The sequence below is a fragment of the Stegostoma tigrinum genome, chromosome 8 (genome assembly GCF_030684315.1).
Source record: "Stegostoma tigrinum isolate sSteTig4 chromosome 8, sSteTig4.hap1, whole genome shotgun sequence".
Lineage (NCBI taxonomy): Eukaryota > Metazoa > Chordata > Chondrichthyes > Orectolobiformes > Stegostomatidae > Stegostoma > Stegostoma tigrinum.
The window spans coordinates 102,873,236-102,889,060 of record NC_081361.1 but is presented as its reverse complement, the minus strand read 5'-3'; the positions used below and the strand labels follow the sequence as shown (position 1 = coordinate 102,889,060).

Here is a 15,825-nt window from a genome sequence, read left to right as displayed (position 1 = left end):
TGTGATTATTACTTTCCCAGCTGCTGTTTGCCTCTAATGCGACCCCACCAAGGTCTGGCCCAGAACACATCGTCAAACTCTCAGCTGCTGCTTCGATTCTACAATTGCACCAGTTCTTACAGGCAATACTGACCATTCCAAATCAGCAGTGTCAGCTCAGAGGGCTCAGCTTATCGATGGGCCGAGTGGGACCAACACTGACATTAGTTCTCGTTGTGCAAGAAACAGCGCAGGGCAGGGCCTTCTCCTGGCGTCAGGCATTGACCCCCAGCTCTCATCAACAGAGCAACACAGCTGGGAGGAGGAGTTTTCGATGCTCTGTGAGCTCTGTCAGTGTCACTCCTTTGCACTATTCAGCTACAGACAATCACTCACTGAATACAGGGATAGGATGAGGCCATTCAGTCCCTCAAACCAACCCACTCTCCAATTCCATTCTGGTTGATTTGTTAACTAACTCCATTTATCCCCCTCCCCTTCTCTTTTTATTGCTGATCCAAACAGACACATTCCATTTGCGTACTGAAGGCTGACATTGACTCCCCAGGAACTGCAGCTACTTGGCAAGCACAGCGAGGGGTATCGCTTTGGTGCTGAAAACCCAGCGGACTGGAAACTTTCGGGAGATGCCTTTCTCTGTGTTTTGGCAGAGAGCCGTACTCACGGGGCAGCAGGCCTGTTTCCCATTGGGGCCTACCAGCTGAAAATACAGAATAAAATTGGGACAACACCAAGATCATTAAAAACTTCAACCATCCATCAACCACCCGACAAATAACAGCATTCAACCAGAAGGACGTCAAAATAGAACACAATATTTTTAAGGGTACCATTCACTGAGTACAGCTGCATACTGGTCCTGTTATGGCACTAGTAATCAGTGGTCTAGACTAATCCAAATTATGGGAATTAAAATCCCAGCTGGAATTAGCGAATCTGACTGCAGGATTTAGCAACCTTGCCTTTGCCGACTCTTTCAAAGAGTGATCCAGTTAGGTTCACTATCGCCAGAGTCCTGAACATTATCCCTTCTTTATGAGTTTCCCAAATCCCCTTCCAAACGTTTTGATTGAATCTGCTCCCAGCACATCTCAGATCCCAACAACGCACTGCGTAAAAAAATCCTCCTCATCTCCCCCTCTCTGGGGCTTTTCCCCAATTCCCTTCAATCTGGCTTCCTCTGCTCACTGCCCTTCCTGCCCCTGGAAACACTGCCTCCTCATTTACACTGTCAAAAAGATTGACCAATAAATCAAAAAGCCAAGGGATCCAAGGGCAAGAACTGATCGAAAATTGGTTCTGGGACAGGGACGAAAGGTAATTCTCAATCATTGTTGGATATTGAATAGTGTTGAAGATCATTTTTACCACTGAGGGCGGTTCGCATTTGGAATGGACTTCCTGAGGAAGTGATGGATGCCGATAGAGTTACCATGTTTAAAAAGCATTTGGATCAGTACATGAGCAGGAATGGTTTGGAGGGATATGGGCCAGGAGCAGGCACATGGGACTGGGATTGGGATTATGTACAGCATGGGCTGGGGGGTCTGAAGGGTCTATTTCCGTGTGAAATGACTCTACGACTGTCAAGATTTGAGAATGTTTACGATGAGGATGGATTCCATTGGCTGGGACAGAATAGGCTGAGGGGTGATTCATTTGAGCATCTTAAAATATTGATTGACCATAGAGAGTCCATGGGGAGGAGCTGGTCTCTATCACCAGGCTGGTAAATAACTATTAGCAGAGGTTTATAGTAATTGATGGAAGGATGAACTGAAGGTTGAGGGATCATGCTTTCACCCAGAGTATGGTGAGGAGCAGGACCTCACTGAGAGGGTGGGAGAGGCAGAAAGCCTCATCCCATTTAAAAACTACTGGGATCTTCACCAAAGCCGCTGGGACTGACAGAGTTACAGACTGAGAGCTGAGAAGTGGGATCAAATATGATAGCTCATTCTCAGCCAGATTGGACACAGTGGGTAGAATGGCCTCTTTCTGGTGCTGTAATGTTCCGATGAATTTATCATAAGCCAACAACGCGATTTTACTGGAGCTGTGAACACGTGCAAAAGGTGCTCAGGATATACAAACAACAGTGTGGTGTCACTGTCACTGAACTGACTGCTTTCTTTCTGGCATGTTAACCAAATCATCACAATCATCGATCCCAAACTATAACCCGAGAACTTTCAGCCCCACAGATCCCCATATAATGTGCCCCTCCCTCCTCCCCAACACACCTGATTGGACAAAGATTCCTCTTCAATCAGATTTAAAATAACTCAGTGACATGGAGGAGCTTCCAGTCTGACCCTTTGCTTTTTCTCTTTCACAATTTTGACAAAAAAAATTGAAGAAAATCAGGAGATAGTAAGAACAGCCGATGCTGAAGTCAGAGATAATACAGTGTGGAGTGGCAGGAACACATCAGGCCAGGCAGCATCAGAGGAGCAGGAAAAGGTGATGTTTCCGGTCAGGACCCTTCTTCAGAAATGGAGGAGGGGAAGAGGGCTGGGAATTGTGGAAATAAAAACCGAAAGAACTGCAGATGTTGTAAATCAGGAACATAAACAAAAGTTGCTGGAAAAGCTCAGCAGGTCTGGCAGCATCTGTGAAGAGAAAATCAAAGTTAATCTGGAAATAGGATTGGCCAATGAAAGTGACACAGGGCAGAGCAGCTTCTCACAGGAACAGCAATACATCACAGACTTCTATCAGTGTGAACCAGTCATCCTGTACCTCTTGGAAACCAATAAAAATTTTGCAGAAGGAACATGAAGAAGTGCAATTCTGATCATCTCAACGACATCTCAGCAAACCCTATGGATAGGGATCAGTGAACTGCCCTCCTGGTCTTTCCCTCTCCCCTTAACACCCCTTTGTTTACATTTCCTTGTATGTCTCTCCCTATGTATGTCCAAGGGGAAATTTATAAAAGGAATAGAGTTTCCAAAAACAATTCATAATAGTTGATCTGCAGCTAATATCAATGCCTTTGTAGTAAACAGTCATTTTAGTTAATTACTGAAACCTGGTCTGGACCTTGTGTCAACCTGGGAAATGGGAATTCTGCATATACTATGAAATATTTAACTTTGCGACACATCTGAGAATAGTTTCCCAAAGCACCCCCAGTGCACAGTGAGATATCCCTTTCTATAAGCTCCATCTTTGACTGAGGGTTTTGTAACCTGTCCCAAATAACAGCTCACATAACCCAAGGTCGAAGGTTGAGTCTTTAGTGTTCTGTCGAAGCATTCTGGGATGTTTTGATTGGTTAAAGATGCTGTAAATGAAACTTGCTGTTAAGAGAGAATGCCCTAAAGTTGATGATTTTTAAAAGCTTTTACCTCATAGACCTCGTCATCCAGGATCCTTGTCCCAAACACCACGATTCCATTTGTATCCACAACAGCATTGTTACTCCTGGGGAGCGCTTTGGAACTCTTCTTCTTACAATCTACAATCATCGTCACATTTTTCTTCTGAACGCTGATAGCCACACGATGCCACCTGCAAAACACACAGACTGATAGAAACACGCCACGTACATGGCCCTGGTGTCTGTTATCAAGAAACATTGATGGTAGGAGCAGGAATAGGCCGTTCAGCCCCTCAAACCTGCCCTGCCATTCAATATGATCATGACCGATCCCACCCTCCCCCTATATCCTTTCATCCCTTTAGCATCAAGAACTGTATCTAGCTCCTATCACATTGCCACCAACTCCTCACTCCCTGGGCCTTACTCTTCCTCAAGGCCTGCTTCCTGTAAAGACTCCATTCCATCCTCCCAATTTCTCCACCCCTGTTGCATCTATTTTGATGAGGAGACCATCCAGAACCATATTCAATATGTCTTCCCCTACCCCACTGTGATTAGCCATGTCTGACCCTTTTGTGCAGCTCTGCCCTCGCTCCTTTCCCCTCCATTGTCCTCACTTTCCACCCACCAGGCTCCATATCAGTCTCGATGAAGGGTCCCAACCTCGATCATCGACCCTCTGCTCCTCTGATGCTGCCTGACTTGCTGTGTTCCTCCAGCTCCACACTGCATTGACTCTCCACCACCACATCCTTCAGCTATTTATTATAAATGCACTCCTCTGACCCTCTCCTTTCACCATCCCCAATTCAGACAGATATTGCCATTCCTCCTTGGCTCAGATCAAAGGTCATCGACCTGCAGTTGGAGGTCTCTCTCCTCAAACAGGATCCCTGACTTGCTGGGATTTTTTGGTTCTTTCTCCTATCACTGGAGACACTGCTTTATTGATCAAACTTTTCTCATAATTTTGAACACCTCGATAAAATCCCTCTGAGCCTTCCCTTTCCAGCAGAAACAATTGTGTAAGTGCTATGCCTCTGTGAAAGCATGGCACCAGGCAGACATTAACCATTTGGTGAACCCAGACACGGTGATGGTCTCATTCGTGGCTCACTCACTTGTTATCAGCGAGATTAGTTTCTGTGAAAATTGGATAGTCCTCTGGCGCTGGGCGACCATTCTGATCCTCGTACAGGAACACAGGAGATCTACCAATCTCCATTCCCAGTTGCTGCACACCTTGCTCATTGTAGATGGAGAACAGGAATGCCTGTGTGTTCCGTTTGGGCTTTAGCGTAGCTAAAATGGAGAAATCACGTGGGAACTGTCCATCTGCAATTGGGAACAGTGAGTAAAAAGTGAGAAAACCTTGCACATTTAGACAGACGACTTTCTATAACAGAATGTCACAAGTATCTGTTGTGAAAGCGTAGGCAATGTTATAAAGGAGTGAACGTGATGTTAATCTGGATGTAACAAGGTCCCAGGAAACTGCAAAGTGATAACGATCAGACAAACTCTGTGAAAGATCATTATTCAAGGCCAAAAGCTCACTCCAGAATGACCACAGCATCTGCAACAGCACACAGGCAGGTGAAACAGAATTATCCGGAAACAACATAAGAAACACAACGCATCCGACAGTGCGGCACTCCCTCAGTCCTGACCCTCTGACAGTGCGGCACCCCCTCAGTACTGACCCTCTGACAGTGCGGCACTCCCTCAGTCCTGACCCTCTGACAGTGTGACACTCCCTCAGTACTGACCCTCTGACAGTGCAGCACTCACTCAGTACTGACCCTCTGACAGTGCAGCACTCCCTCAGTACTGACCCTCTGACAGTGTGACACTCACTCAGTACTGACCGTCCGACAGTGCGGCACTCCCTCAGTACTGACCCTCTGACAGTGCGGCACTCCCTCAGTACTGACCCTCTGACAGTACGGCACTCCCTCAACACTGACCCTCTGACAGTGCGGCACTCCCTCAGTACTGACCCTCTGACAGTGCTACACTCCCTCAGTACTGACCCTCTGACAGTGCGGCACTCCCTCAGTACTGACCCTCTGACAGTGCTACACTCCCTCAGTACTGACCCTCTGACAGTGCGGCACTCCCTCAGTACTGAATCTCTGACAGTGCGGCACTCCCTCAATACTGACCCTCTGACAGTGCGGCACTCCCTCAGCACTGACCCTCTGACAGTGCGGCACTCCCTCAGTATTTCACAAGATGCCAGGAACCATGGACATATGGGAACACCACCACCTCCAAGTTCCCCTCCAAGCCACTCACCATCCTTATTTGGAAATATATCCCCGTTCCTTCAGTGTCGCTGGGTCAAAATCCTGCAATTCCCTCCCTAAGGGACATTGTGGGTCAACCCACAGCACATGGGGACTGTAGCAGTTCATGAAGGCAGCTCACCCCCACCTTCTCAAGGGCAACTAGGGACAGGCCAGGAATACCGGGCCTAGGCAATGCTGCCCATGTCGTATGAATGAGTAAAAAGATGTCTAGCCTTTGCATTTTATTACTCACTGAGACTGAGCTGACCCAGCCTGGATCACTGAGTAGAGGAAATTACGCTTCAGTTTATCACCAAGTTACCAAACTCATTTGCAGAGCCAGTGCAGACGTGATGGATAGAATGGATAGAATTCTTCCTCTCACCCATCCCTTCCTCCCATCTCAAGCCACACCTCCATTTCCTACCTACCATTTCATCCCGCCTCCTTGACCTGTCCGTCTTCCCTGGGCTAACCTATCCCTTCCCCACCTCCCCACCTATACTCTCCTCTCCACCTATCTTGTTTTCTTTCCATCTTCGGTCCGCCTCCCCCTCTCTGCCTATTTATTTCAGAACCCTCTTCCCATCCCCCTCTCTGATGAAGGGCCTAGGCCCGAAACGCCAGCTTTTGTGCTCCTGAGATGCTGCTTGGCCTGCTGTGTTCATCCAGCTACACACTTTGTTATCTTGAATTCTTCAGCATCTGTAGTTCCCATTATCAATAATGGATAGAATGCCACTTCTGCATTAATCTCTCAAGCTCTGGTACAAGCCCCATCAGAGGAATTGGGTTCAGTTCTGGGCCTTGCTCCTCAGGAAGGGGAGACTGGCCTTGGAGGGACTAGAGCAGATTCACCAGATTGGTGCTGGGGAGGAAAGGGTGAAGTGATGAGGCTGGGTTGTATCCATGGGACAGTAATCCCCCGAATATCGACGATTAAAGGGTGACTCCATAGAGACCACTCAGATGATGGAAGGAGTTGATTGGTCAATGAAGAGAATTGGGGAAGAGTCCAGAACAAGGAGCAGAACATTCCAATCTGAGCCTGGCCATTCAGGGGGCCAGCAGGAAACACGCTCTTATGCGGAGTGGTGGGAGCAGAGGGGGCATCTGGAATGGTGTCCTTCAGGAAAGGTGTAGATTCTGGGGTTTGTCAGATTCTGGACCTCAGGTCTGTGAATGGAATTAAGGCATATGCCCACCATGATTTACTTCAATATTAGGATAGGTTTGTGGGGCTGAATGTCCTCCTTTGCTTATAATTGATGAAACTGATTTAGTCCATTCCAGTCAAACTTATGTTCTGACCTGTAACTCATTTACCCCTGGACACTCCCGGCTCAGCCTTTAGTGCTCTAGCTCAGCCATTTGCTGGATTATGTGTTGTTTTCAACTTTTCACAGGAACATTGCAATCCTGGAGTGAAACTGTTTAAAATCATTTTTACAATGTTCGCATCAAAGGAAAGCATTGGGAGTAATAAATACTGGAGTTACTAACTTTAGCAAGAATCGATGTAGGCACTTTCCGAGTTTTGATTGTCTATTGTTAACGGAATGTGCTAGCAGGAATTAGAAGGAGGCCATTCAGCCCTTCTTCACTGGCTCCACCATTCAATGTGATTGTGATGAATCTGTAGCCCACCTGCCATTGCCCTATATCCTTACTGCCCCTTGTCTGATCAAAATATAACAAACACTGATTTACTCAATCTAAATCAGCTACGGGGCCTACTTTGTTTGGGACAGAATGCCACATTTTTGCTCTGTTTGGGTGAGCCAAGCTATTCTTCCTCATGCAGAGGGTCTTGGAAATCTACACGTTGCCCGTCCCTCCATCCCATCAGACACTGACAGGCTGGAGTGGAGGGACCCCTGGCAAAAATGTGAAACTGTGATTGCACACTGGCTGGGGTGAACACTAGTGAGGTGCGTGAATGGAGCTAAAGTACAGATAAGCCTCCATCCCAATAAATGCAGAAAAAAAATTCAAGGGAGGGCCCGAAAGGTGGAGCATTGGACTCTAGTAGCCAACTACTAAGGCTTATTCAGTGCAACAAATCCTCCTTTGTACTCTTTTAAAGAAGCCATTCATCAAATTAATCAGCCCCAGGTGAGACACAGTAACAAAAACATAACTGAACAGTCAACTGAAGCTTCAAAAGCTAGTACAGGAACCTGTAAAACTGAATGGAAGATATTACCACCTGGGCTGCTACTGTACCCCAGAAACCCTCCTTTCTGTGCAGAATTTAATGGCTTGTCTAATTCTCCGTTGTGGTTTATGGAGTGTTAACAAGAGCGACACATACTTTGAAAATGAGGTGCAGTTTATGCGTGATCACAATCAGTAAGAACTAGTTTGGCCTAACGAAACGATCAAGAGCCAGAGATGACATTTATGTTACAAGGGGCAGAGCTTAATGCGACTTCACTATTAACTCTTTCTGAACAATTACCTTTTCCAGCCTCTCCTCCATGGCACCCTCCGCCCCACACAAATGACATCACAGGTAAACTGAATGTTCATTGGTTGGTGCTAGCTACTAACTGACTACCTGTTATACAGTACACTACTTGCACATTGACGTTAAATAGGAGAAATGTTGACAGGCTACAATAAAAAGACCGGTACAAAATATTTTAACAATCAAATTAAGAACTGAGTGATGACAACAGAGATGGTGGGCCAGGCGATGTGTTGTACCTGTATGATGTGAGAGCTGGTGGGCCCCACTGTGGTTCATAGTGACCACATCTGGAGCAAGTGCTGTTTGCTTGAGGAACTCTGGCTGAGAGGTGACGAGCTGGAGTCTGAGATGCAAAAACTGTGACACATCAGGGAGAGGGAGATGTATATGGACATTGTGTATCAGCAGGCTGTCACAACCCTTAGGTGAACGACCCCAAATTTAATCATTGTTCGGGGACAGAGTCATCGAGGCATGTAGATGTGCAGAAGCAGGCCCTTCAGCCCAACTCATCCATGCTGAACAGGTATCCTAAAATGTTCTAGTCCTATTTGCCAGTGTTTAGTCTGTATTGCTCTAAACCCTTCCTGTTGATCATGCTTTCTATGTGTCTACTTTGCAGCTGTAGCTTTGTATTATTGGGTCTGTTCCATCACCTATGATCTTTGTGTGTTATGATCTGCCTGTACTTCATGCAAAACCAAACTTTTCACTGTGCCTAGGTACATGAGACAGTATTCAATCAAATCAAATCAATATTCACATATGCCTTCAGATGCCTTATAACCTTTCCTCCTGCTCTGTCTCTTTCCTCCCATTTAATGTGTCGTTTCTGATTATTTTAAACGGTTCCAAAAACAATGGAAGTCATACAAAAACACTAATTACTGCTCCAAGAAAGCAATCAGCTCCAGCAGTGAAAAAACCTCAAATAAAAGAGCCTGTCTTACAGCTGCAATCCTCTCCCACCCACCAATTTGGATTGTGGCTATGAGCGAGGCAGGTAGAGGGATCCAGGAGGTAGTGCTGAAGGAACCTCAGCTTCTCTAACAGGTCTGAAATTCCAGCTTCCTGAGTGAATGAGAATGGGGACTGGAGGGAGGATGAGCAAACTGACTATAGCACCATTGGACAGGGAGCCATTCAAGAGCTGGGGGAAAAGTGAAATGTAGCTGTAATCAGGGGATCGTACAGTCAGGGAAATAGACGCTGCTCTCTGTGGCCAGGACACAGAGTCCTGAAGGCTGTGTTGCCTAGTGCCCACGATCAGGATCTCTCATCTGGGCTGCAAACCGGGGATAGGAGAGTAAAGATCCAGTTGGCACCGTTCACAGGTAGAATACAGGTAAAAAGAGGAAAGAGGCTCTCCAGAGGGAAAGTGAGCAGCTAGGGACTAAATTTAAAAAAAACAGAACCAAATAGGTAACACTTCTAGATTACTCCCTGAGCAATGAGCTGATAGGCACAGGGTCAACAAGATAAAAGAGAGAAACACATGGCTCAGAGAGTGATGTGGGAGAAATGGGAGAATTCAGCACAGATTGTTGCCAGGTCTGGGGAAGGAGGGAGCTGTTCCAATGGGACAGGCTCCACCCGAATCACATTGGGACCAGGGTATTCCTTCGGAATCTCATCACTAGGGCCAGAGATGGAGCTTTCAACTGAACACTGGGTCGGAGGGTGGGCTTCACCTGCATGGAAATTTGTGGAAAGAGTAAAAGCACGTGAGATGGACTCGGCAGAGGTTATTAAAGTTTCCAGAACAAGGAATAGGACAGAAAGTAGGGAAAGGGTCAGGATTCTAACTTCAGGCACAACAGAGAAAAGTGGCAACATGAGAACGGGGGCCAGTCAATGCAGGACTGAGGGTGTTGTACTAAAACGCACTCAGTATATGAAACAAGGTAAATGAGTTTGGAGCACAGATTGAAATTGGTGGGTATGAGGTTGTGGGTATCACAGAGACGTGGCTTCAAGGGGACCAGGGCTGGGAATTAAATATCCAGGGGTACACATCCTATCGAAAGGACGGGCCGATGGGCAGAGGGGGTGGGGGTTGGCTTGTTAGTGAGAAATGGAAGTGAATCGATAGAAAGAAGTGATCTCGGGTTAGAAAGTGTAGAACCTGTGTGGGTAGAGTTGAGGAACCACAACGGGAAAAAGAGCCTGAAGGGAGAGTGTGAAGGCCTCCTTGCAGCAGTCAGGATGTGGGGAGGAAAATAAATCAGGAGATAGAAAAGGCGTGTGAGAAAGGCACCACTACAGTAGTGATAGGGACTTCAATGTGCGGGGGGAGTGTGAAAGTCAGGTTGGTACTGAGTCTCAGGCAAAGAAACTTGCAGAAAATCCACAAGATGTTTAGTTTTGGAGCAGCTTGTGGCAGAGTCCACGAGAGAACAGGCAGTTCTGGATTTGGTGATGTTTAAAGAGACTTAATTAGGGAGCTGAAGGCGATGGTAACCCTCGGGGACAGTGACGGTAATATGATAGAATTCACCCTGCAGTGTGAGTAAAGGCAACTGGAAAGACATGTGGCAGGAGCTGGCCAGAGTTGATGGGAAGGGAAGCCTCGCAGGGAAGAGAGTGGAGCAGCAATGGCAGGAGTTTCTGGGAGTAATTCAGGAGGCACAGCAGAAATTTATCACAAGGAAGAAGAAACACACCAAGGGGAGGATGACGCTGATAAGGGGAGCCAGGGGCAGCGTAAAAGCAAGAGACAAAGCTTACAATGTGGTGAAGGTCTGTGGGAAACCTCTAAAAACCAGCAGAGGACAATTAAAAATAAACAGTAAAGTGGGAGACGATGAACTATGGAAGGAAGTCGGCTAGTAATGTAAAAGAAGATTGTAAGAGGATTTTTAAGATATCTGAAAGGTAAGAGAGAGGCAAGAGTGGACATTGAGCTGCTGGGAAATGAGGCTGGAGAAGTAGTAATGGGGAACAAAGAAACGGCAGAGGAACTGAACAGGTACTTTGCATCAGTCTTCAGGTGGAAGACTCCAGCAGTATACCACAACTTCAGGGGCAGGGGCAGGGCAGGGGCAGGGGTGGGTGTAGTGGCCGTCACGAAGGGGAAGGCACTGGGGAAGCTGCAAGGTCAGTGGTGGATAAATGACCCAGACCAGATGGACTACATCCCAGGGATTCTGAAGGGGATACCTGAGGAGATTGTGGAGGCATTGGTGGTGATCTTTCAGGAATCATTGGAGTCAGGGAGGGTCCCAAAGAACTGGAATGTGGCCAATGTAACACCCCCCTGTTTAAGGAGGGAGGGAGGCAGAGATGAGGAACTACAGGCTGATTAGCCTGAACTCAGTCATTAGTTAGACTTTAGAGCCTATGATTAAGGATGAGAGTGTAGTGTACTTGCAATAATATGGTAAGATAGGGCTGAGTCAGCATGGCTTCATCAACATTTCAGAATTCTTTGAGGGGGTAACGAGCGAGTTAGATGTGGGAGAACCAATGGACATAATCTATTTGTATTTCTAAAAGACCATTGACATGGTGCGACTCAGGAGGCTGCTAAATAGTGTTTGGGGCAAGGTATTGGCATGGCTAGAGGATTGGCTGACTGGCAGAAGGTGGAGGGTGGGAATAAAGGGGTCTTTTTCAGGATGGCATCTTGTGACTAGCGGAGTTCTGCAGGGGTCTGTTCTGGACCACAGCTATCCACGTTACACATTAACGATCTGGATGGGGAACTGAGGGCTTGTTGCTAAGTTTGTAGGTCACACAAAGATGGGTGGAGGGACAGGTAGAGCTGAGGACACGGGGAGGCTGCAGAAGGACTCGGGCAGGTTGGGAGAGTGAGCAAAGAAATGGCAGATGGAACACAATGTGGGAAGGTGTAAGGTTATACACTTTGGTTGGAAGAACAGAGGCATAGTCAACACAGTGTGGAGCTGGAGGAACACAGCAGGTCAGGTAGCATCAGAGGAGTGGGACAGTCGCTGTTTTAGGTTGGGATCCTTCACCAGGACTGCAGGTTTTGCTCTCAGAATGGGGGCATTGGCTATGTTCTAAATGGGGAAAAGGTTTTGCCAGTCTGAAGCACAAAGGGACTTGGGAGGCCCCGAGCTGAGGATTCTCTTAAGGTTAACATGCAGGTTCAGTTGGCAGTTAGGAAGGAAAATGCAATGTTAACATTCATTTCAAGAGGGTTAGAATACAAGAGCAGGGATGTTCTGCTGAGGCTGTATAAGGCTCTGGTCAGACTGTATTGGGAATATTGTGAGCAGTTGTGGGCCCTGTATTTAAAGAAGGAAGTGCTGGAGGAGATCCAGAGGAGGTTTACAATAATGATCCTGGGAACAAAGTCCTTTGCATATGAGGACGGGTTGAGGACTCTGGGTTGGTTCTTGATGGGAGTTTTGAAGGATTCAGGGGCGGGGGGTGCACTTTGATTGAAACTCACAGAACACTGATAGACCTGGATAGAGTGGGCATGGAGAAGATGTTTCCACTGGCAGGAGAGACTGGGATGGCCCTTTAGGTCGGAGATAAGGAGGAATTTTTTCAGCCAGAGGATGGTGACCCATTGTCACAGGCAGTTGTTGTTAGGTTTATTTAGGACAGAGGTAGATAGGTTGTTGATCAGGAAGGAGGTTCAGAGATACCGCGCAAGGCAGATGTAAATAGGGTTGAGAAGCACATCAGCAATGATTGAATGGTGGAGCTGACATGATGAACTGAAGTGTCTAATTTTACTCCTGCACCTTATGGTCTTACCTTTTACCATATATCATCAACATTCATACATTAGTTTTTGGATGAAATGCGCATGATTTACATTGTCACCATTTTTGGAATTTTGGTTGTTTTTGAAATCGAAGCAATGGGGTGTGCGTTAGTGGGGGAAATGTTATTTCCAAGGTCAGAGCATCATTTTGAAACAGTGATCAAAACATCAGCTTCAAGTAAAATGAATACACTCAAGAGACTGATGGACAAAGTAATGAGAGCACTGGCGCTGTCTCCAAAGACAGGGAATTACTACAGTTTCTTACCTGTCATGTTCCTACACCCTGTGGTTTTACTTCGATAAGTTATAACTCCATTTCTTCATCCATTATATTTAATCTGATAGAATAGTGACACTCACTCTTGCTCATACTTAAAATAAAATAAGATGCCCACGGAAATCAACAAATTCAATGAAACTTGAGTTGGTTGTATTTCCATTTTCTCTTTGGAATGCCTTGAGGAACTCTTCTCAAGGAAAGAGGTCTAAGCATTTCATACAAGTGAGAATTTGGCTTGTTGTTGCTCTGAAGCTATGTCCTACTTCTGCATGTTCTTTAGAAATTACCTGCGGTCTTCCTGACGTCACATTCTTTTGCCATGGTTTGGCATTGACTTTGCCTGTGAGGCTCTGTTTTTCTGCAGCATTGTTACTGACTCTTAGTATCTGCCTTTTGATTGGAATGCAGTAATGTGTTCATTTGTTAAGCTTCAAATTTAGCATTTAATTTTAAAACAATTCTTTATCATTTGAGAAGGAGAAGTGTTCCTTCTTATTTTTACCACTCCCTCCCCCTTGACCCTAGCATAACCATTTGTTTTGATGTCAAGGATCTCTTACATGATGCCTGGAGTAATCTTCTCAAAGATCCCTGCCTCCTCCCAGTGTGGAGAGCCACAATGTTTTCTTGTGTCTCTGATGTGAACATTTTCTCAGGAGGGCAGTTTTAACTCAGTTCCTTCTCCCTTAAGTGCTGCTGATATTTATTCGGTTTCACCTTTAAATTACTGACCCAAAACCTGGGTCATCTTAAGGACAGAATATTCCTAAAGTCAGAAACCCACTTGCCTTCTGATTCTTTTTCTTTGGTTGAATGGGTTTTCATTTTGGCCTTAAGGTACTTAGCAATGGTGTCTACTGCAGATCACCATGTTATATAGGGTGCTGGAGTTAGAATAGTCTGCGCAACAAATCCTCCTTTCTAAGCAGACACACAGGGTCTGTCTAATTATCAAACTACCTAAGAATCTTACCATGAAGAGAAAGTTCCTTCCACAACAAGGCGATACTTCTTTTATGACAGCTATCATCGGTACAATGAATATTCTCATGTTAGGTATCGTTACACCACGGGGATTTCGTGCTAGATTGATTTTCCATCCAAAGAACTGTGAAATTATCAGATTGGATGGAGATTAATGTTTCTTCAACACTAACTGTTTCAGAGGCATTATCTCAAAGATCAAATAGCCTCATCCCCTACCTACCATGGGAGCTTTAATTGCCTGGGAAAATAGCTGAGCATGGCACTAAGGAATTCAAATTTTAAAAGTGTGAATGCTGCTCTGAGCCTGACTCCAGATTTATCATGGTGTGGGGGTGGTGGGGTGGGGTTGGTCTGCTCTCCAGAGAAGGGCCAGTCATGGGGACCTGCCAGTCATGTGAATGCAGCATCAATGCCAGTGTTCCCCAGCAGTCAACTGGAAGCAGAAAGGGCAGGACAGGCAGCTCAAGGTCAATGTCGTTCCAGACCCTGGTCAAGAGAGAGGTTCCACACTATTACACACACACCCCCCACTTCCTGTGTTCAAAAGGCCAGCATCATTGACATCCAATAATATCCTGCACCTTACCTCCCCTAAACCATCATGCTCTGAGTTACGAAACATGCTCAGAGCCCCCTCAATCCACAGAAATGCTCTCGGGGAGTTGCTCAGGGACCCACCTGGAAAGAGCTGCTGGGTTGGAACACTGAGCTGAGTTTGTTTTGTCAGTTTGTACGCCACATCTGCCCCCTGTACGTTCCTTCTGTTCTTGCAGAATCCAGGGGTTTCACGAATTCCATGTGGCAAATTATCAAAGCCTAAAATTTGGAGGACGTCGACGGGTTCAGCTGTGAATGCAGAGAGAGAGAGAGAAAGCACAGGGGAAGATTATTAAACACTGGGTCAATAATAAAACAACAGGTAAAAGTCATGTTTCTATCAAACAACCTGAGGAAGGCCCAACTACTTTACAGACAATGAAATGTTTCATAGACACGGTTGTAATGTAGGAAACACAACAGCTGATATGTGCACAGCAAGATCCCATTAAAAGCTTGTGATCATGGGCAGCCTGTTTCTCCGATGTCAATTTGGGGGATAAATATTAGCCATGACCACCAAGAGCAACTTACCTCCTCAACTGTGAGTTTGCACCTTAGCGTTTACTCGGAGCTCCTGCAGCAAGATGCGTTTTGGAACAGGGAGCAGTGGGCTGTTTTCTCGATCAGATTGCAGGCAGGGTACCAGGGTCAAGATGCGGAGCACCGTACTCTTAATGCACCCCAAGGATCTAGCCTTGCAAAATGCAGAATATGTATTCCTGATTCATTGATAACACCAAAAACCGGAAAAGAGAGGAGGAGGCAGATGGGGAAAATGACAGACTCATACCAGATTTGACAGAGATGTGTGATGTGATACCTTTTGGCAGGAAGGTTGATATAAAGTAGGATGAGTTTTGAATCAGGTGCAGGTCAGAAAAGCCTCAGGGACACTGGCCCAGTGGGATGGAAGCGGTGCATTGCGTAATGTTACTGTGGTAACATTCCATATGCCATGGTTCAAAACCACCGTTAGCAAATAAATAATTACATTAACAACTAGTAAATCTACAACATGTATCTACTCTCAGTCCAGGCGACCATGATTGTAGTAAATACCTATCGATTCATCGACGTCTTTTAGGGAAGGAAACTGCCATCCTTACCTGGTCTGGCCTACAT

The 15,825-nt window shown here is 46.1% G+C and overlaps 1 protein-coding gene across 5 annotated transcripts in view; it reads right to left on the bottom strand.

Moving 5' to 3' along the window:
- Positions 1-15,825, bottom strand: part of col11a1a (collagen, type XI, alpha 1a) — a 432,184-nt gene that overhangs the window by 398,842 nt on the left and 17,517 nt on the right. For all 5 annotated transcript variants that reach the window (XM_059648209.1, XM_059648208.1, XM_059648211.1 and 2 more), the window contains exons 2-4: positions 14,782-14,949; positions 4,450-4,663; positions 3,354-3,516 (exon numbers count right to left, since the gene is read on the bottom strand). In XM_059648209.1, coding sequence (XP_059504192.1) covers positions 3,354-3,516; positions 4,450-4,663; positions 14,782-14,949 — 545 coding nt within the window. The remainder of the gene's footprint in view (positions 1-3,353; positions 3,517-4,449; positions 4,664-14,781; positions 14,950-15,825) is intronic.